A 19288-nucleotide genomic window follows, 5' to 3' on the forward strand; every position below is an offset into this window, starting at 1 on the left:
TGTTCTGCTAAGACATAATTGTCGAAGATTCAGCAGCTGATTGGCTGCAGCTGTAATGTGACATTAGGGGACACATGGCACGGAGTGGAGAAGCAGCATTGATCTAGGAGAATAAATGTATGCCTATTTTTAAAATTTTTTCCATGTATCACATTGAGACACTTAATATGCCCAATACAGTGGCATGTAAAAGTTCAGGCAAAAGTTCAGGCACTCCTGGTCAAAATTACCATTATTGTGAACAGTTAAGAAAGTTGAAGATCAAAATGACTCAATCCGCCATCAAGTGCCTAACATCTGCAGGTGGAGTGAAGCTGTACGTAGAAGATGTATTTTAATGGTCCTGAGTAGTCATTAAAAACAAAACAAATGAATGACAGTGGCCTAAAAATGAAGCATCATGGATCACAAAAAAATGACTTACTTGAATGCCTGAACGAGAAACTTTTTTTATAGCTCTTAAACTGCATTTATGAAAAACCCGAAAATGTGCTTGGTCAGGAAGAGGAGGAAAATGGGCCGGGCGTGAACTGGTGAAGTAGGAAACAAGCAGTTTTATACATTTAGAGCCAAGTCAGAGGTGGATTCGGTAATAGGACAAGCCCTTCCTTCATACTTCCTTTTCTTACTGAATCCACTCCTTTCTTTGATTAAAAAACTGCACCAAAATGGCCATACTGCAGTGTGATTCCAGCCTTAAGAAGCGGATTCATGGGCATTTAAGGTTCAAGACTTCTGGAAATTGAAGTGAATTGAACTAATATACCTTAATCCCTTCATAAATGTCAAGGTCTCCATTGTTTCTCACCTCTTTTAGCTCTAGCATTAGGGTACCGTCACACAGTGCAATTTTGATCGCTACGACGGCACGATTCGTGACGTTCGAGCGATATAGTTACGAGATCGCAGTGTCTGACACGCTCCTGCGATCAGGGACCCCGCTGAGAATCGTACGTCGTAGCAGATCGTTTGAAACTTTCTTTCGTCGTCTAGTGCCCCGCTGTGGCGGCATGATCGCATGGTGTAACATATATCGTATACGATGTGCGCATAGTAACCAACGGCTTCTACATCGCACATACGTCATGAAATTATCGCTCCAGCGTCTTAGATTGCAAAGTGTGACAGCAGTCTACGACGCTGGAGCGATATTGTTACGATGCTGGAGCGTCACGGATCGTACCGTTGTAGCGATGAAAATTGCACTGTGACGGTACCCTTACTCTAGTTGTCAGTGCATCTATTTTTCCCCAAAAAACTAATCCAAGTGTTCTACATGACGGGTTTCATCTAATATCTGGGAGAGAACTTCTATACGCCTTTACAGCTTCCTTAGATCCAGGACATCACTGTACAAAATGTTACAGTAAAGTAACACCATGGTGGAAGCCACCTTAACTAACGGCAGAGTTCTCTTTCTATGTTCATCATTACCTACCTGCGGAGTCATCAGGAATTTCTTCTTTCCCTTCGTTCATACTCGGTGGATCAATCATCATCTCATCGGCTTCTTCTTTAACCTCCACTTTTATAACAGTCAGATCTTCCCCCTGATACACCAGGTGTAACACGTCAGTACAATATGGCAGAAAGATGGAGAAATCTAACAGATCAGCATAAGTGCAATGGAAGAGGGCTGTAAATGTGTGTCGCCCTGTTCTTTAATGGATTTGTTTCCAGTTGGGAATAACTTACCACCTCGACCTTGTTGGGACAAAATTTAAGAGATTGAATGTGAGGAAAATGTATAATATAAATATCTTGCTAGCCCATGCTGTGGGCTAAACCCCCCCCCCCCCCCCTTCTCTCTCTGGCTCTCTGTTTCAACGTGTGAGTGGAGCTTGTCTTCTCAATGCTCTGCCCTCCCCCCAAGCCAGAAAGGTCTAGTGCGCTGGTAGCGGCACAATTCTCTCTCCAGCTAGAGCCGGTCTGATAGCGTTCTCAAAGCCATGCGGCTCTTTGCTCTGTTATAGCAAGATATTGGGCCAACGATTTAGGCTAGGAAAATAAAAAGTACATATTGTTAACGTCCATCGGCGGATCTATCCGCCACGGTAAACATGGGCTTCTAGTTCCAACAGGTAAAAAGGTACGGATTTCTCTGGAACCGTGTTTCCCACTAGCCTGAATTTAGTATCTATAGAGAGAAAATCTTAATACAAGATGGATGAGGGGTGTGTTATGACTGCCAGATTCTCCAGCGAAAATATGACAATCATAAGAATGGTTGGAGAAAACTTACAGCTGAGGAAAGGGGAGGGCGATCTTAACTCAACCCTTTTAGTGATGTCACGAGCCTGGGGGTTTAAGTCTCTACCCTTATCCCAGCCCGAGTGAGTTTTTTTTTGCCTGAGGACTGGAGCCGTACTATGCATTATGACATCTGGGGTCTGCCTGCAGCATACCTTGTACATATTTCAATTGTCTCTTTTGTAACATCTTTATATGCCTTTTTATAAACACTGCCTTAAAATCTTTTATGGAGTATAATATTTAATATACTAGATTCATTCTTCTGCTCTAAAACGTACCCCAAGTGTTCTGAAGGGAATTACGCTACTGTTTTGGGTTAGCTTCGGACCCGGTTAATCGGAGCTGGTGGCAGCATATCGTGTGCGGGGCCTTTGGGTGTCGTAACAACTGCGGCATTGATAATTATTGTTCCTGCAGCGTGCCCAATAGCCAGTACATAGCAGGCAGCCTTTCTGGCGACTAATTACCCTAGTTGCAGTACCTAATCTGACCTGAGGGTAAGGGGGGCGCCAGAGAGCTGCAAGTTCAAGCGGAACTGTAAAGTGGGATATACATAAACCCCTGCAGTTCGTGGTATATTGAAGAGCAGTGGGATAATTAAAATAAGCCCCTGCTGTAAACTAAGAGGTCCATAGACTTGTGTGTGTTTTTTTTCCATCACATTGTAGCAGTGGAGGGATAACTAAGATAAGCCCCCCTGCACATGTGATAGCCGTCTGTTGGCCTAAGGTCACCCCGATCTGTGACGTGGGGGTGACGGTCACGGTGTGAATCGTGACATTGAAAAAGGAACATCCATGTACCCAAACCGGGGAAACCTATTACCCCATCAACTACTGAAAATTGCCTATCTCCTGGACCCAATTTTTTTGCTTGCTAAAACTTTTTTCTTGACATTACGAATGAAGAATGAAAAATAAAACAAACCATAAATTATTAGTATTCTCTCAACTGATGACATTTTTCTTCCTAATAAAAACCATACCGTACTGTGCAGAAGTTTTAGGCAGGTGTGGAACAAAATGCTACATAGTATAAAGCTTCATACATAGTATAGTGTTCGTAGTTTGGCAATTGATAAAAATAAACTAAGTGAATGAACAAAAGAGTAATATAAATCTCCTCACTATTTGGTTACCACTTGTCATCTCATTCGTCAGTATTGCGTTACCGTCCATCACTTTCGTCACTTCTTCTCATCACTTGTACACAGTTTATGAAGGAACTCGGCAGGAGGTTATTCCAAACATCTTGGAAAGCCAACCCCATATCTTCTGTGCATGAAGTTTGTGCAGATCCTTCTATCTCCTAATGTGATACAGACAGACGGAATGATGTGAGATCAGGACTCTGACGCTGGATCATCACTTTCAAGACTCCATGCTCTTTTTACACGGACGATTGTTCTTAATGACATTGGCTGGATGTTGGGAGTCGTTGTCCTGCGGCATGGTTAATTTGGAGCCAATAAGACGCCTCCCTGATGGTATAATGGCCACCAAGCAATTGATAACGTCCTGACAGTAGACACATTAGTCAGCCAAGGAATCCTTCAAAATCAGAAGACATCCAGAAGTGCCATCAGCAATTAGCGAGTCCCATCTACAATCATTTACTGTTCGGAAAAGTTGTCTTCATAGAAGAATTGCAGCCAAAAACTCCAAGCCTTCCCAAAAACTCCAAGCCTTCTACATGGAAACAAGGAAGAGCGTCTCAATTATACACGAAAACATAGGAACTGGGGAGCAGAAAATGTCAGCAGATGCCCTTGACTTAAACATCAAAATATGAATTCTCGAAGGGCGGCACACTATTGAAGGTCTGTAGGAAAAGTGACGCAGGTAGATGGTCACTTGCTATTCAAATGGAGTCGGGAATTTATTTAAGATTTATAGTGTCCTCAATACAGGCAGATACATACCCATCATGTAATACCATCAAGGAGCAGTATGATTGGCTCCAAATTTATTCTACATCCGGACAAGACTCAAAACATCCTGCCAAAGGTATTAAGAACGAGGAGACCTGGATGTGATCATCCGGCCCTTAAAGCCCTTATCTAACATCATTCTCTCTGTGGTCATATGAAGAGACAGAAGATCTGCACAGGCCTCCCACAGAGAAGATCTGGGCTCGGTTCTCCAAGATGTTTAGAACAACTTCCTGCCGAGTTCCGTCAAACTGTGCAAGAGGCGACGAACGGTCACCAGATACTGATGATGATGATGGCGGCGACGGGCGTTCCCCAGATACTGATTATGGACCACCCAAAAGTTGATTTTCCAAAAATCTCATGACCGCATCTTCGAGAGAGGGATCCACCCCATCACTGTACAGGAAGTCAAGAGCTAAAAATAAAAGCCAACTCTTACTTCCTCTCTAGTTGTTTCCAAGTAGTAAAGAAGTAGTCACCCAATTGTATTACCACCATCATTCTTGTTATTTATCCAATTCTTCACCGTGAGGAGAGAAAAAAAAAAAAAGTGGGAGAGAACTCCACACACCACAAGCCAGGAGGAGGGATTACATAGGGGTGGTGTCATGGATTTATGGAAAAATCAAATTACAGGTAAGTTACCATTTTTCTAATCACCCATGACAGCACCCAAGTGAGGATAAACAAACACCCCTTGATGTCTTACTTGTGTAGGAAAGATCCAAAGAATAAACCAGTTAAACCAAAAGCGCTTAAAAGGGCTGGTCTGAAATACAAATTAATTATCCTAAATCTCTATTTAATGCCGTAATTAAACTATTTTGTTATATGCTTGAATTAATAACACTCCAGCCTTCCCTAACCACACTAACTGCTTCCCGCCCATTTTCTTTTTGATGACGCTTCATTTGAGAATCCCAGTGAAAGCTAGCATACTCAAATGGAGCGTCACCAGGGGGCAGAGACTGCAGTCAATGCTTCAGGGGCTGGGCTAGCCCCTGCGTGATGTGTACTGTGCGATGTGCACAATGACAGCGCACTCTCTCGCAGTGTCAGAATTGCCGCCCCCGCAAGTGGCGGCACTGGTCTCTGCTAGCTGGGTAATTGTCTTAAGATACATAATGACAGTGCACTTTGTTTTAGGTTCACTACTGCTGATCTGAGACAGTGAGAGAGAGCGTGCTGTCATTGTGCATAACGGCCTAGCCCCCAAAATAAGCAATAACTCAAACTATAAATACAATAGTATATGTACTAGCGGCGCTTGTGAGATGGATGGAGGTAGCTGCGGGTAGTGCTCCTCACCACACCGAGGAGAAGGGGAGAAACTATGAAACAAAAAACTGTGTATTACAGTATTTGTACCTGCGCTTAGCCTAATAGGATACTATAGTACACAGACACGATAGGTAATTACCTTGTGGGTGGAAAAACAGTAGTGAGTCCGTCTAGGGCATGTATAACGAGACTGAGATAGCCGGTGTGCAGGGACTGTCATATGGTAAGCCACAGGGAGGAAGTTAGGTGAAATGGCACTAAAGAAGTCCGCAACTTGTTGGTAGTAGTAGCAAATGGAAGCGTTGCACTTAGCTCAATTGAGCGTTATAGTTGAGAAGCGTTGTACTTAGCTCAATTGGGCGTTGTAGTTGAGATGTCCTCAGGCGGCTAATGCAGGCGCCGTCCCGGCCGGTGACGGACGCTCGCGCGGCCTGTGTAGAGTCCTGTACGATGCTGTGCAGGACCTGCGGTGACGTTCGGGTCACGTGCTAAGGAGTCACGTGGTGCCCTGGATGATGCTACGGTGCGCTGTGGGAGCCAAACCAACGCGTTTTGGAAAAAACTTCGGTTTCCTTCATCACCAATTGAGCTAAGTACAACGCTTCTCAACTATAACGCTATAACGCTAAATTGAGCTAAGTGCAACGCTTCCATTTGCTACTACTACCAACAAGTTGCGGACTTCTTTAGTGCCATTTCACCTAACTTCCTCCCTGTGGCTTACCATATGACAGTCCCTGCACACCGGCTATCTCAGTCTCGTTATACATGCCCTAGACGGACTCACTACTGTTTTTCCACCCACAAGGTAATTACCTATCGTGTCTGTGTACTATAGTATCCTATTAGGCTAAGCGCAGGTACAAATACTGTAATACATAGTTTTTTGTTTCATAATAACTCAAACTAGTTACAACCAGAACTTTTTTTTTTTCCTTTTTGGGTGAGGACCTACATTTATGGGCCTTCCTTATCTATATTCTTGCTAATATTCTCAGATTGGAATTATGCAGAAGGAGACTAGATCGATTCCCAACAACAAGAGAATCTTGGAGACGGACACCTTAGAGACTCCAGCACTGGACTAAATAAAAGAAACCCCGGACATCTAGAACTGTAGTAAAAAGAAGAATTTAATTAGATTTTTAATTACATATGAACCGGTAATAAAACATAGTATGGTAATGGAAGCAGAAGTCAATTGATCCAAGAAGCTGGTGAGCCTCACAAGACCCAGAGTAGGGTGTCAGGGCAAACAACTGCACTTTATCAAAAATTAATCCAAATATTTTTGACGCTCTTATGTTGAAATAAAGCCCCTTCGAGGTCAGTATCTGAACCTTCCAAAAAGTACCCAAGGGATTTTACCCCCAATTTCACCATTCTGTAGGTGCACACATTAGGGAACGAGCATAATATTTCCTCCCAAGAAAATTGTACTAATTTAAAATAACCATATGTCATACAACTAGAAGACTAGACCGGGACATTGATGGCTTACCTACATGATACCGACAAGTCTGACCTGCGATTCCAGGCTGGCATTTAGAATAGTGTCACCAGACTAAGAGCTCATGTCCATCTGACCAGCCCAGGCTAAGAAGACTGAGGGGGAAACTGATGGTTTACCAACTGAAATGAAGCACTCCCACTATTATCCTCTTAGTATATTGCTATCATGTTACACAGCACTGTGTACTTAGAATTGCTCATTTTTGCTTTTCTAACCAGTTAATTCTTCTCTTTTCCATTAGGTCTATGACATCACATGATTCATAACTGACGAGCTGAATCCTTCTAATCTATGTAGAAATGGGAGGTTGCAGTCACTGCAAAAGTCTAAGGCAGCGGGAGGAGCGAAGCAGATGAGTGAGGAGTCGAATAGGGCGAGGATTTATGCAAGGGCAAGATACTTCCTACACTGAGCAGAGAAAAGAAGAATTATCTGGGTAGAAAGGCAAAATGAGCAATAGTGAGTACACAGTGCTGTATAATATGATGGTTGCAATATGACAGTATTAAGAGGATAAAAACTTAATATCGACAAGTCCGTTTTCACTCCAGACTAGGGGGGATTAATTGGACTTACAATGGGTTCATTCGTCTTTGTGCAACCATATTCATCTTACAGCTCCAAATTGGAGGATAAACTGGGACAGAGATCGTTTTTTAGCTTTAATGACTGTATACTTGGAAGAATGACTGGGCATGCAATGGCTTCATTTCACGTAGCACCATATGCACATCCAAGTAGGAGGGATACACTGGACATTTGAAGGACTTAGACTTTCTGCAAGACTACATTTTACATAGTAACATAGTAACATAGTTAGTAAGGCCGAAAAAAGACATTTGTCCATCCAGTTCAGCCTATATTACATCATAATAAATCCCCAGATCTACGTCCTTCTACAGAACCTAATAATTGTATGATACAATATTGTTCTGCTCCAGGAAGACATCCAGGCCTCTCTTGAACCCCTCGACTGAGTTCGCCATCACCACCTCCTCAGGCAAGCAATTCCAGATTCTCACTGCCCTAACAGTAAAGAATCCTCTTCTATGTTGGTGGAAAAACCTTCTCTCCTCCAGACGCAAAGAATGCCCCCTTGTGCCCGTCACCTTCCTTGGTATAAACAGATCCTCAGCGAGATATTTGTATTGTCCCCTTATATACTTATACATGGTTATTAGATCGCCCCTCAGTCGTCTTTTTTCTAGACTAAATAATCCTAATTTCGCTAATCTATCTGGGTATTGTAGTTCTCCCATCCCCTTTATTAATTTTGTTGCCCTCCTTTGTACTCTCTCTAGTTCCATTATATCCTTCCTGAGCACCGGTGCCCAAAACTGGACACAGTACTCCATGTGCGGTCTAACTAGGGATTTGTACAGAGGCAGTATAATGCTCTCATCATGTGTATCCAGACCTCTTTTAATGCACCCCATGATCCTGTTTGCCTTGGCAGCTGCTGCCTGGCACTGGCTGCTCCAGGTAAGTTTATCATTAACTAGGATCCCCAAGTCCTTCTCCCTGTCAGATTTACCCAGTGGTTTCCCGTTCAGTGTGTAATGGTGATATTGATTCCTTCTTCCCATGTGTATAACCTTACATTTATCATTGTTAAACCTCATCTGCCACCTTTCAGCCCAAGTTTCCAACTTATCCAGATCCATCTGTAGCAGAATACTATCTTCTCTTGTATTAACTGCTTTACATAGTTTTGTATCATCTGCAAATATCGATATTTTACTGTGTAAACCTTCTACCAGATCATTAATGAATATGTTGAAGAGAACAGGTCCCAATACCGACCCCTGCGGTCCCCACTGGTCACAGCGACCCAGTTAGAGACTATACCATTTATAACCACTCTCTGCTTTCTATCACTAAGCCAGTTACTAACCCATTTACACACATTTTCCCCCAGACCAAGCATTCTCATTTTGTGTACCAACCTCTTGTGCGGCACGGTATCAAACGCTTTGGAAAAATCGAGATATACCACGTCCAATGACTCACCGTGGTCCAGTCTATAGCTTACCTCTTCATAAAAACTGATTAGATTGGTTTGACAGGAGCGATTTCTCATAAACCCATGCTGATATGGAGTTAAACAGTTATTCTCATTGAGATAATCCAGAATAACATCCCTCAGAAACCCTTCAAATATTTTACCAACAATAGGTTAGACTTACTGGCCTATAATTTCCAGGTTCACTTTTAGAGCCCTTTTTGAATATTGGCACCACATTTGCTATGCGCCAGTCCTACGGAACAGACCCTGTCGCTATAGAGTCCCTAAAAATAAGAAATAATGGTTTATCTATTACATTACTTAGTTCTCTTAGTACTCGTGGGTGTATGCCATCCGGACCCGGAGATTTATCTATTTTAATCTTATTTAGCCGGTTTCGCACCTCTTCTTGGGTTAGATTGGTGACCCTTAATATAGGGTTTTCATTGTTTCTTGGGATTTCACCTAGCATTTCATTTTCCACCGTGAATACCGTGGAGAAGAAGGTGTTTAATATGTTAGCTTTTTCCTCGTCATCTACAACCATTCTTTCCTCACTATTTTTTAAGGGGCCTACATTTTCAGTTTTTATTCTTTTACTATTGATATAGTTGAAGAACAGTTTGGGATTAGTTTTACTCTCCTTAGCAATGTGCTTCTCTGTTTCCTTTTTGGCAGCTTTAATTAGTTTTTTAGATAAAGTATTTTTCTCCCTATAGTTTTTTAGAGCTTCAATGGTGCCATCCTGCTTAAGTAGTGCAAATGCTTTCTTTTTACTGTTAATTGCCTGTCTTACTTCTTTGTTTAGCCACATTGGGTTTTTCCTATTTCTAGTCCTTTTATTCCCACAAGGTATAAACCGCTTACAGTGCCTATTTAGGATGTTCTTAAACATTTCCCATTTATTATCTGTATTCTTATTTCTGAGGATATTGTCCCAGTCTACCAGATTAAGGGCATCTCTAAGCTGTTCAAACTTTGCCTTCCTAAAGTTCAGTGTTTTTGTGACTCCCTGACAAGTCCCCCTAGTGAAAGACAGGTGAAACTGCACAATATTGTGGTCGCTATTTCCTAAATGCCCGACCACCTGCAGATTTGTTATTCTGTCAGGTCTATTAGATAGTATTAGGTCTAAAAGTGCTGCTCCTCTGGTTGGATTCTGCACCAATTGTGAAAGATAATTTTTCTTGGTTATTAGCAGAAACCTGTTGCCTTTATGGGTTTCACAGGTTTCTGTTTCCCAGTTAATATCCGGGTAGTTAAAGTCCCCCATAACCAGGACCTCATTATGGGTTGCAGCTTCATCTATCTGCTTTAGAAGTAGACTTTCTATGCTTTCTGTTATATTTGGGGGTTTGTAACAGACCCCAATGAGAATTTTGTTACCATTTTTCCCTCCATGAATTTCGACCCATATGGACTCGACATCCTCATTCCCTTCGCTAATATCCTCCCTTAAAGTGGACTTTAGACAAGACTTTACATAGAGACAAACCCCTCCTCCTCTCCGATTTGTACGATCCTTTCTAAACAGACTGTAACCCTGTAAGTTAACTGCCCAGTCATAGCTTTCATCTAACCATGTCTCAGTTATTCCCACTATGTCAAAGTTATTGTGGATACAACGGACTGCCTCCCTTTATAGAACCAAAAAGTCCACAATTATCATCTGGAATTCATCCTTCTCCAAGGAGCATCGGGCCACAAGAAAAAAAGCTAATCAAGTCTTACGTTGTAAAGCAAAATGCCAGAAATCATGTTGTGAGGTAGTATGGTCATCTGGAATGGCTTCTAACAGTCTTGAAGGATTTCCCAGAGGAGCTCAGCACTTGTTGGCTGCTTTGCCTTCACTCTGCGTCCAACTCATCCCTATCCATCTCCAATGGCTAGAGGTCGGGTAATTGTGGAGACCATGACATGTGAGGCAGCCTCCATCCTTCTCATTCCTAGTCACAAAACCTTACATTATCTGTAGGTATTTTGGGTCATTGTCCTGTTGCAACACCAATGATGGTCCTACAAAGCGTAGACTAAACAAGATGGTGGTCATTGCAGAATGCCTCCAGCAAAGCACGCCTCGCCTCCATGCTTTACGGTGGGCACCACACCTGTAGAAACCATACACTCATCCTTTCTGCATCTCACAAAGAAACGGTGGTTGGTACCAAAAATCTAAAATATTAACTAAGACCACAATACAGATTTCCACTGGTCGTCCTTTTCTTATTCGTGTGTGATCCTCAGTGGTGGCACCTCTGCAGAAATTGGCCAACATGGGTGGATTCTCTCAGTCTCCTCTAGACAGAGCTGATATTCCGCTGTGTAAACTTGATGACTGCATCAGATAAGAGGGCTGTTATCTGAGGTTCTAACAACTAGAGGTTTGCGAGACTGGCAACTCTGATGAACTCATCCTCTGCAGCAAAGATAATGCTGTCTTACCGTATATACTCGAGTATAAGCCGAGATTTTCAGCCCAAATTTTTGGGCTGAAAGTGCCCCTCTCGGCTTATACTCGAGTCACGGTTGCGGTGGGGTCGGCGGGGGAGGGCGCTGAGGCATACTTACCTAGTCCCAGCGATCCTGGCGCTCCCCCTGCCGTCCCACGGTCTTCGGTGCTGCAGTTCTTCCTCTATCAGCGGTCACGTGGGACCGCTCATTAGAGAAATGAATAAGCGGCTCCACCTCCCATAGGGGTGGAGCCGCCTATTCATTTCTCTAATCAGCGGTGCCGGTGACCGCTGATAGAGGAAGAGGCTGCGGCACAGAAGACCGTGGGACGGCAGGGGGAGCCGGACGTCGAGACCACGTAAGTATGTAATATTCACCTGTCCGCGTTCCAGCCGCCGGGCACCGCTCCATCTTCCCGGCGTCTATCTGCGCTGTGACTGTTCAGGTCAGAGGGCGCGATGATGCATATAGTGTGTGCGGCGCCCTCTGCCTGATCAGTCAGAGCGGAGAGACACCGGAACCGGACGCTGCAATCAAGAAAGGTGAGTATGACTTTTTTTTTTTTTATTGCAGCAGCAGCGGCACAGATTTATACCGAACATCTATGGGGCACAATGAACGGTGCAGAGCACTATATGGGGCAGATATGGAGCAATATGAACGGTGCAGAGCACTATATGGGGCAGATATGGAGCAATATGAACAGTGCAGAGCACTATATGGGGCAGATATGGGGAAATATGAACAGTGCAGAGCACTATATGGGGCAGATATGGGGAATATGAACGGTGCAGAGCACTATATGGGGCACAGCTATGGGGAAATAATAAACATGCAGAGCACTATATGGCACAGCTATGGGGAAATAATGATCTATTTTTATTTTTGAAATTCACCGGTAAATGCTGCATTTCCACCCTAGGCTTATACTCGAGTCAATAAGTTTTCCCAGGTTTTTGTGGCAAAATTAGGGGGGGGGGTCGGCTTATACTCGGGTCGGCTTATACTCGAGTATATACGGTACTTTCCTGGGTCGGTCCTCAGGTGACAGTTTCAGCATAGCAATTCATGTTTTTCATGACTGCACTTCAAGGGTCTATCAATTTTCCTGAATGACTATCATTCACGTCTTAAGTGATGATGGACTATCATTTCTCTTTGCTTATCTGAGTGTCTCTTTCCATATTCTAGCCTTAAATATCAGAACTGTATGGACGTGCACCAACAATGGACTGCCGGCATCCCTACATGCTGCGTCTCTCTCCCGGCGGGTGGTGACCTGGTGTCCATCCGAAGCCAAGCCTAGCCCGACTATCAGGGGCTCTAGTGAAGAGTCAGGTGCTCACCTAGTCATTTCCCTCCAGGCTCTCCACGGACCACGGCATAGTGGTTCTACCACACCCGTTACACACTATATAGATATGTACCCGCAGTGCCTCTGAAAAACACACCCGATAATAGCAAACACTTTCTGAAGGCCGATAAGTCCACAAATACACTCTTGACGACCTGACCCATTCATTGGAAGCTATTCTATGTGACAACCTGTGAAGCTGCCGAGAGGATGCCAAAGGGGCTTCAACCAGTCCCCACAGTAACAGGGGGTACTGAGAGGTAACTGATATTCTGCTTTGTCTCACATGTATTTCTTTACTCCTCATTTTCTCTCGTGGTTTTTATGCCTTTAGTCTGAATCAACAATGTGCACATTCTAATAAAAAAAAAAAAAAAAGAAAACTACTGAATGAGGCGGCTGATGGATGGAGTGCTCAGCCAGAGCTGCCGCCGGGCACACATGAATTGGCCAATTTATACACCAAGCATGCTCAAGTTTTCATACTTTCTAGAGCAGTAATGCAATTAATACTTCATATATTTCCTGCTCTCGTGCTATAGCGTTACAGAGTGCGGCTTTATTCGTTGGTTATTTAGGGTTCATAAACATTTTTATTTAGAAAAAAAACAAATCAAAACATAAAAGCCATCCCACCAGCGGAAGGTGACGGTCCTACACTGTCTAATATTAAAACCTTACCTTGTCTGAGACATCAGTGTGAATAAGGGAAGACAAAGGACTGGGTCCCAGAGTTCGGGACCACCCCAAATATGGTCACCTTGCCACTGGTGGGATTGATTTTATACTTTCTCATTATAAACAGTGTTTAGTAAGAACTCGATATTTAAAGGCACTTTTGCCTTTTACTTCTTTAGTTACAGCAGGGTGTATGCTCATTTTGTTTCCTGTAGGTTTTGTCATATATAAGGTGATCCGTCCCAGTTCTTTTGCTTTATGTTGTTCGATTTTGTCTCCGTGTATTACTAAGCTTTGTAACTTTCATTTTAAAGCGTAAAACTTCATTACATTTTCTTTTTGTATGATCTGAACTTACAATCCATCGCCTTTCATACAGTGTTCTAACCCTCATCTACTGGAAACCACCAATCATTTATTACGACAGGACCAAAAGACCCCCGTACAGAAGTTATTTAGCTCCATCTACCTGCTGATTCCCCGGGACGTTGTGATTCTCCTCTGCACGGTCCGGGGTACACTGAGGACGAGGACATCTCTCTGGGGGGCTTCTTCTCCTGGATCCATCTGTGGGAGACACAGACACTCAGTGGTGGAGTCCATGACAGGCTGGAGATCCATCTATCACACACTTCTCTCATCGCCTCCTGTTCCTGGGTTATCGGGGGTCTTATAACTATAATGAGCTTCTAAAACTATAAGCTCATGCAGTCAGCCCCGCACTGATTTGACGATTGCTTCAAAAAGAGGATAATTAGTAACCGGCAATTGTATTTTCCCGAACCATGAGAGCAACGTACCGAGAGAAAGAGTATCAGAGTATCCACATCCAGGAACAACAAACCTACAGAAATAAAAGGGTGGAACCTTTCCGTATGCCTCAGTGTGTTTACACCGCATAAAAGGTAGCCGCATCAATTAAAAGACATATCAGTGGCTGCCGGACACGTAGTTGATGGGAGGTATGTATCCTGGAAGTTATTGTCCTCTGTGATGTAAACCTGGAGTAATGCTCTAGTATACATAGTATTAAGAGGCGTGGTAGGGCATCCGGGCCAGGTTTATGGGCAGCCGGAGAGATGGGTGGGTCCGGCTGCCCACATACCCCACTCCTGGGTGTGGATCACGTTGTGAAATGGTTCCCGTTTGTCTCACATGGTCTGTGTGTGGAGGTAAGAAGGCCTCCTATGTGATTTCTCCAGACTAAACTGGTATACTGGATGCTATCCAGCCTGAGTGTCCCAGACTGTCCCTAAAGTGCTGTGATTGGAACAGTTTACTTTCTTTTACCTCCACTGAATGGCCGGTTATTTCCTTTGCTTGTGGCTCGATTTATGTGGACTGAAATAAACCAGCCAGACATGTAAATAGAAACGGTTCCTGTGATGCCCCATCCCGCTCCTAAGTAAGTTGCATCGCCACAAAATATATATTTTATAAACAATATACACACAAACTTCTCTCTTCACCAAATATTTGTTTTATATATGGTTATTATACATACAGTTGTCTGAAAGTTTTCGCCTCTTCCTGATTTCCTATAAATTTTGCATGTTTCTCACACTTAAATGTTTTCAATCACCAAACAAATGTAAATATTAGACAAAGATAACAGAAGGAATCGCAAAATGCAGTTTATACATGAAGGCATCTATAATATAACGCTGGGAGCGTCACTCTGTCCGAAGCCTCTATAGACTGCGCAGGCGCAAGCGCCGGCGCAGTCTGGGCCTCACAGAGTGACGCTCCCGGGAGATCGCGGTGTGCGTTCACACTGAACGCACACCGCGATTTTCAACAGAGAAGCAGGGACCGCCAGGAGGGTGAGTATCGCCTATATTCACCTGTCCCCGTTCCATCGCTGAGCGCCGCCATCTTCCCGGTCTTCGGCCTGTGTCCTTCAGTTCAGAGGGCGCGGTGACGCGCTTAATGTGCGCCGGCGCCGCCCTCTGACTGAACAGTCACAGCCAGGAGACCGGGAAGATGGCGGCGCCCAGCGATGGAACGGGGACAGGTGAATATAGTAAGTGCTGGGGGGGCCTGAGCTGGCGGCGATACCGGCACCTGACCCCCACAGCGCACCGGTGTCCCCGCCTGCTCAGGCCCCCCAGCACTCGGCGCCGAGCGGGTCAGAGGCAGTATGGGGACGCAGGATGGAGCAGCACATAAGGATGGGGACGCAGGATGGAGCAGCACATCAGGATGGGGACGCAGGATGGAGCAGCACATAACAGGATGGGGACGCAGGATGGAGCAGCACATAACAGGATGGGGACGCAGGATGGAGCAGCACATAAGGATGGGGACGCAGGATGGAGCAGCACATAAGGATGGGGACGCAGGATGGAGCAGCACATAAGGATGGGGACGCAGGATGGAGCAGTGCATCACAGGATGGGGACGCAGGATGCAGCAGCACATAAGGATGGGGACGCAGGATGGAGCAGCACATAAGGATGGGGACGCAGGATGGAGCAGCACATAAGGATGGGGACGCAGGATGGGGACGCAGGATGGAGCAGCACATAAGGATGGGGACGCAGGATGGGGACGCAGGATGGAGCAGCACATAAGGATGGGGACGCAGGATGGAGCAGCAGGATGGAGCAGCACATACCAGGATGGAGACCATATACCAATATAAATGCTCGCCACCCGGGCGTAGAACGGGTTCAATAGCTAGTTTATCATAAAGGGAAAAAGAAATCCAAACCTACAGAGTCCTGTGTGGAAAAGTGATTGCCCCTAAACCTAACAACGGGTTGGGCCGCTCTTAGATGTAACAACTGCAATCAAGTGTTTGCGATAACGGGCATTGAGGTTTTTTTTACATCGCTCTGGAGGAAATTTGGCCGCTCATCTTTATAGAATTGTTGTAACTCAGCCACACTGGAGGTTTCCGAGCATGAACCGCCTTGTTAAGGTCACAGCATCTTATATCGGATTAAGGTCAGGACTTTAACTGGGTCACTCCAAAGTCTTCATTTTGTTTTTCTTAAGCCATTCAGAGGTGGACTTGCTGGTGGGTTCTGGATCATTGTCCTGGTGCATAACCCAAGTCCGCTTCAGCTTGAGGTCACGAACAGACGGCCGGAAATTCTCCTTCAGGATTTTTTGGTAGACAGCAGGATTCATGGCTCCATTTACCACACCAAGTCTTTCATGTCCTTATACAGAAAAACAGCCCCAGACCATCACATTACTACCATCATATTTTACTGTTGGTATGATGTTCCTTTTCTGAAATGCTGTGTTACTTCTAAGCCAGATGTAATGGGACATACTCCTTCCAAAAAGTTCATCTTTTGTCTCGTCAGTCCACAGAGTATTCTACCAAAAGTCTTGGGGATCATCAAGATGTTTTCTGGCAAAACGGATACGAGCCTTTATGTTCTTATTGCTCAGCAGTAGCTCTCTGCAGCCATTTTTGCCCTGTTTCTTATGGTGGAGTCATGAACACTGACCTTAACTGAGGCAAGTGAGGCCTGCAGTTTTTTGGTTGTTGTTGTTGTGGAGTCTTTTGTGACTTCTTGGATGAGTCGTCGTTGTGCTATTGGGGTCATTTTGGTTGCTTTTTCATTCCTGGGAAGGTTCACCACTGTCCCATATTTTCGCCATTTGTGGATAATGACTCTCACTGTGGATCGCTGGTGTCTCAAAGCTTTAGAAATGGCTTTAGAACCTTTTCCAGACCAATAGATCTCTTACTTTGTTTCTCATTTATTCCAGAATTTCTTTGGATTTCAGCATGATGTCTAGCTTTAGAGGAACTTTTGGTCTACTTCACTTTGTCAGACAGATCCTATTTAAGTGATTTCTAGATTGACAACAGGTGTGACAGCAATCAGGCCTTTGTGTGGCTAGGGAATGTAACCTCAGCTTCCCAAAGATCTGGTAACCTACAGTTAATGTATGTTTTAGGCAACCACTTTTTCACACAGGGCCTTGTAGGTTTGGATTTCGTTTTCCTTTAATAATAAAGACCTCCAATTGTAAACGGAATTTTGTGTTTTCTTCTGTTATCTTTGTCTAATATTTAAATTTGTTTGGTGATATAAAATATTTAACCCCTTAACGACCGTCGATATGTTTTTTCACAGCGACAGCTAAAGGTACTTATTCCTCAGGGCCGCCTTTTTAGCGGTGCTGAGAAATAAATGTATAGCACCCCCCCAGAGTCGGAATTTCTCCGGGTTCTTAGCTTTTTTAGATTCTGACTCTTTACCTTCTTCCGATCATGCATTTCAAACACGGAAGCGGACGATTAACTGTACTCGTGTGTCTCCGGCCCCCCGGAGACTGCGGAACGGCCCCTCCGGCCCCCCAGAGACTGCGGAACGGCCCCCCAGAGACTGCGGAACGGCCCCCCAGAGACTGCGGAACGGCCCCCCAGAGACTGCGGAACGGCCCCCCAGAGACTGCGGAACGGCCCCCCAGAGACTGCGGAACGGCCCCCCAGAGACTGCGGAACGGCCCCTCCGTCCCCCCAGAGACTGCGGAACGGCCCCTCCGTCCCCCCAGAGACTGCGGAACGGCCCCTCCGTCCCCCCAGAGACTGCGGAACGGCCCCTCCGTCCCCCCAGAGACTGCGGAACGGCCCCTCCGGCCCCCCAGAGACTGCGGAACGGCCCCTCCGGCCCCCCAGAGACTGCGGAACGGCCCCTCCGGCCCCCCAGAGACTGCGGAACGGCCCCTCCGGCCCCCCAGAGACTGCGGAACGGCCCCTCCGGCCCCCCAGAGACTGCGGAACGGCCCCTCCGGCCCCCCAGAGACTGCGGAACGGCCCCTCCGGCCCCCCAGAGACTGCGGAACGGCCCCTCCGGCCCCCCCAGAGACTGCGGAACGGCCCCTCCGGCCCCCCCAGAGACTGCGGAACGGCCCCTCCGGCCCCCCAGAGACTGCGGAACGGCCCCTCCGGCCCCCCAGAGACAATGGAACGGCCCCTCCGGCCCCCTGGATCTATGCCCTCTGCTCCCGGGAGATGCCTCCTGTCTGCTCTTCCCGTCCCCTCACCCGCGGGGTCCCAGGTCTCCTCTTCCGGGGGCGGAGGCACCTGCACTTATCTCTGCGGGTTTCCTGCTCCCGGCGGCGGATTCTCGGTGCCCTCAGGGTGAAGGGAAATAAACCCCAGGACCCACAATCCCCAGCACTGGGTTTTCTGATGTTCTGATCGGCTCCACCAGGAAATACATGAACAGTTCCAGGAATCCTGCGGCGCAGAAGATTCCGCCCTACAGGACACATCCTACAGGTCTCCTCTCACCTGGAGATGTGCGGGGCTGCCCGGCCTCCATCACGGCTCCTCCAGATCCCACACACCGACGGCCTGACACCTAAGAGGAACCGACAGTGAGCGCGTCATTACCCAGAATCCTCCACACCGCTCACCTCCCGCCATCTCTCACCTCCGCTTCTTCGCTGTAGATTTTATTCCCTGATCTGTAGCTTTTATTGAAATTAGCTGAAGGACCTGTGATGATGTCATCAGAATGCGACCAGTCACGTGAGGGGGCGGAGCTCAGCAATGACGTTATAAGTGGATGAAGGACCTTTGTGGTGACCATGTGACCTGAGGGGGAGGAGCTATGGAGAGTGGGAGTGATGGAGAATGCTGGGAGTTGTAGTGTTTAGTTCCTTCCCGGGACGTGCTGGGAGTTGTAGTGTTTAGTTCCTTCCTGGGACGTGCTGGGAGTTGTAGTGTTTAGTTCCTTCCTGGGACGTGCTGGGAGTTGTAGTGTTTAGTTCCTTCCCGGGACGTGCTGGGAGTTGTAGTGTTTGGTTCCTTCCGGGGACGTGCTGGGAGTTGTAGTGTTTAGTTCC

General features: G+C 45.8%; 1 protein-coding gene across 1 annotated transcript in view; it reads right to left on the reverse strand.

The window, feature by feature from the left end:
* The window catches only part of LOC138643204 (zinc finger protein 585A-like), a 62838-nt gene extending 43885 nt beyond the window's left edge, over positions 1 to 18953 (reverse strand). Inside the window, exons 1-4 of the mRNA XM_069732051.1 lie at positions 18874 to 18953; positions 18732 to 18801; positions 13938 to 14035; positions 1439 to 1550 (exon numbers count right to left, since the gene is read on the reverse strand). Coding sequence (XP_069588152.1) covers positions 1439 to 1550; positions 13938 to 14035; positions 18732 to 18762 — 241 coding nt within the window. The 5' untranslated portion in view covers positions 18763 to 18801; positions 18874 to 18953. The remainder of the gene's footprint in view (positions 1 to 1438; positions 1551 to 13937; positions 14036 to 18731; positions 18802 to 18873) is intronic.
* Between the last annotated feature and the right edge of the window lie 335 nt (positions 18954 to 19288).

The sequence above is a fragment of the Ranitomeya imitator genome, chromosome 6, assembly GCF_032444005.1.
Source record: "Ranitomeya imitator isolate aRanImi1 chromosome 6, aRanImi1.pri, whole genome shotgun sequence".
Lineage (NCBI taxonomy): Eukaryota > Metazoa > Chordata > Amphibia > Anura > Dendrobatidae > Ranitomeya > Ranitomeya imitator.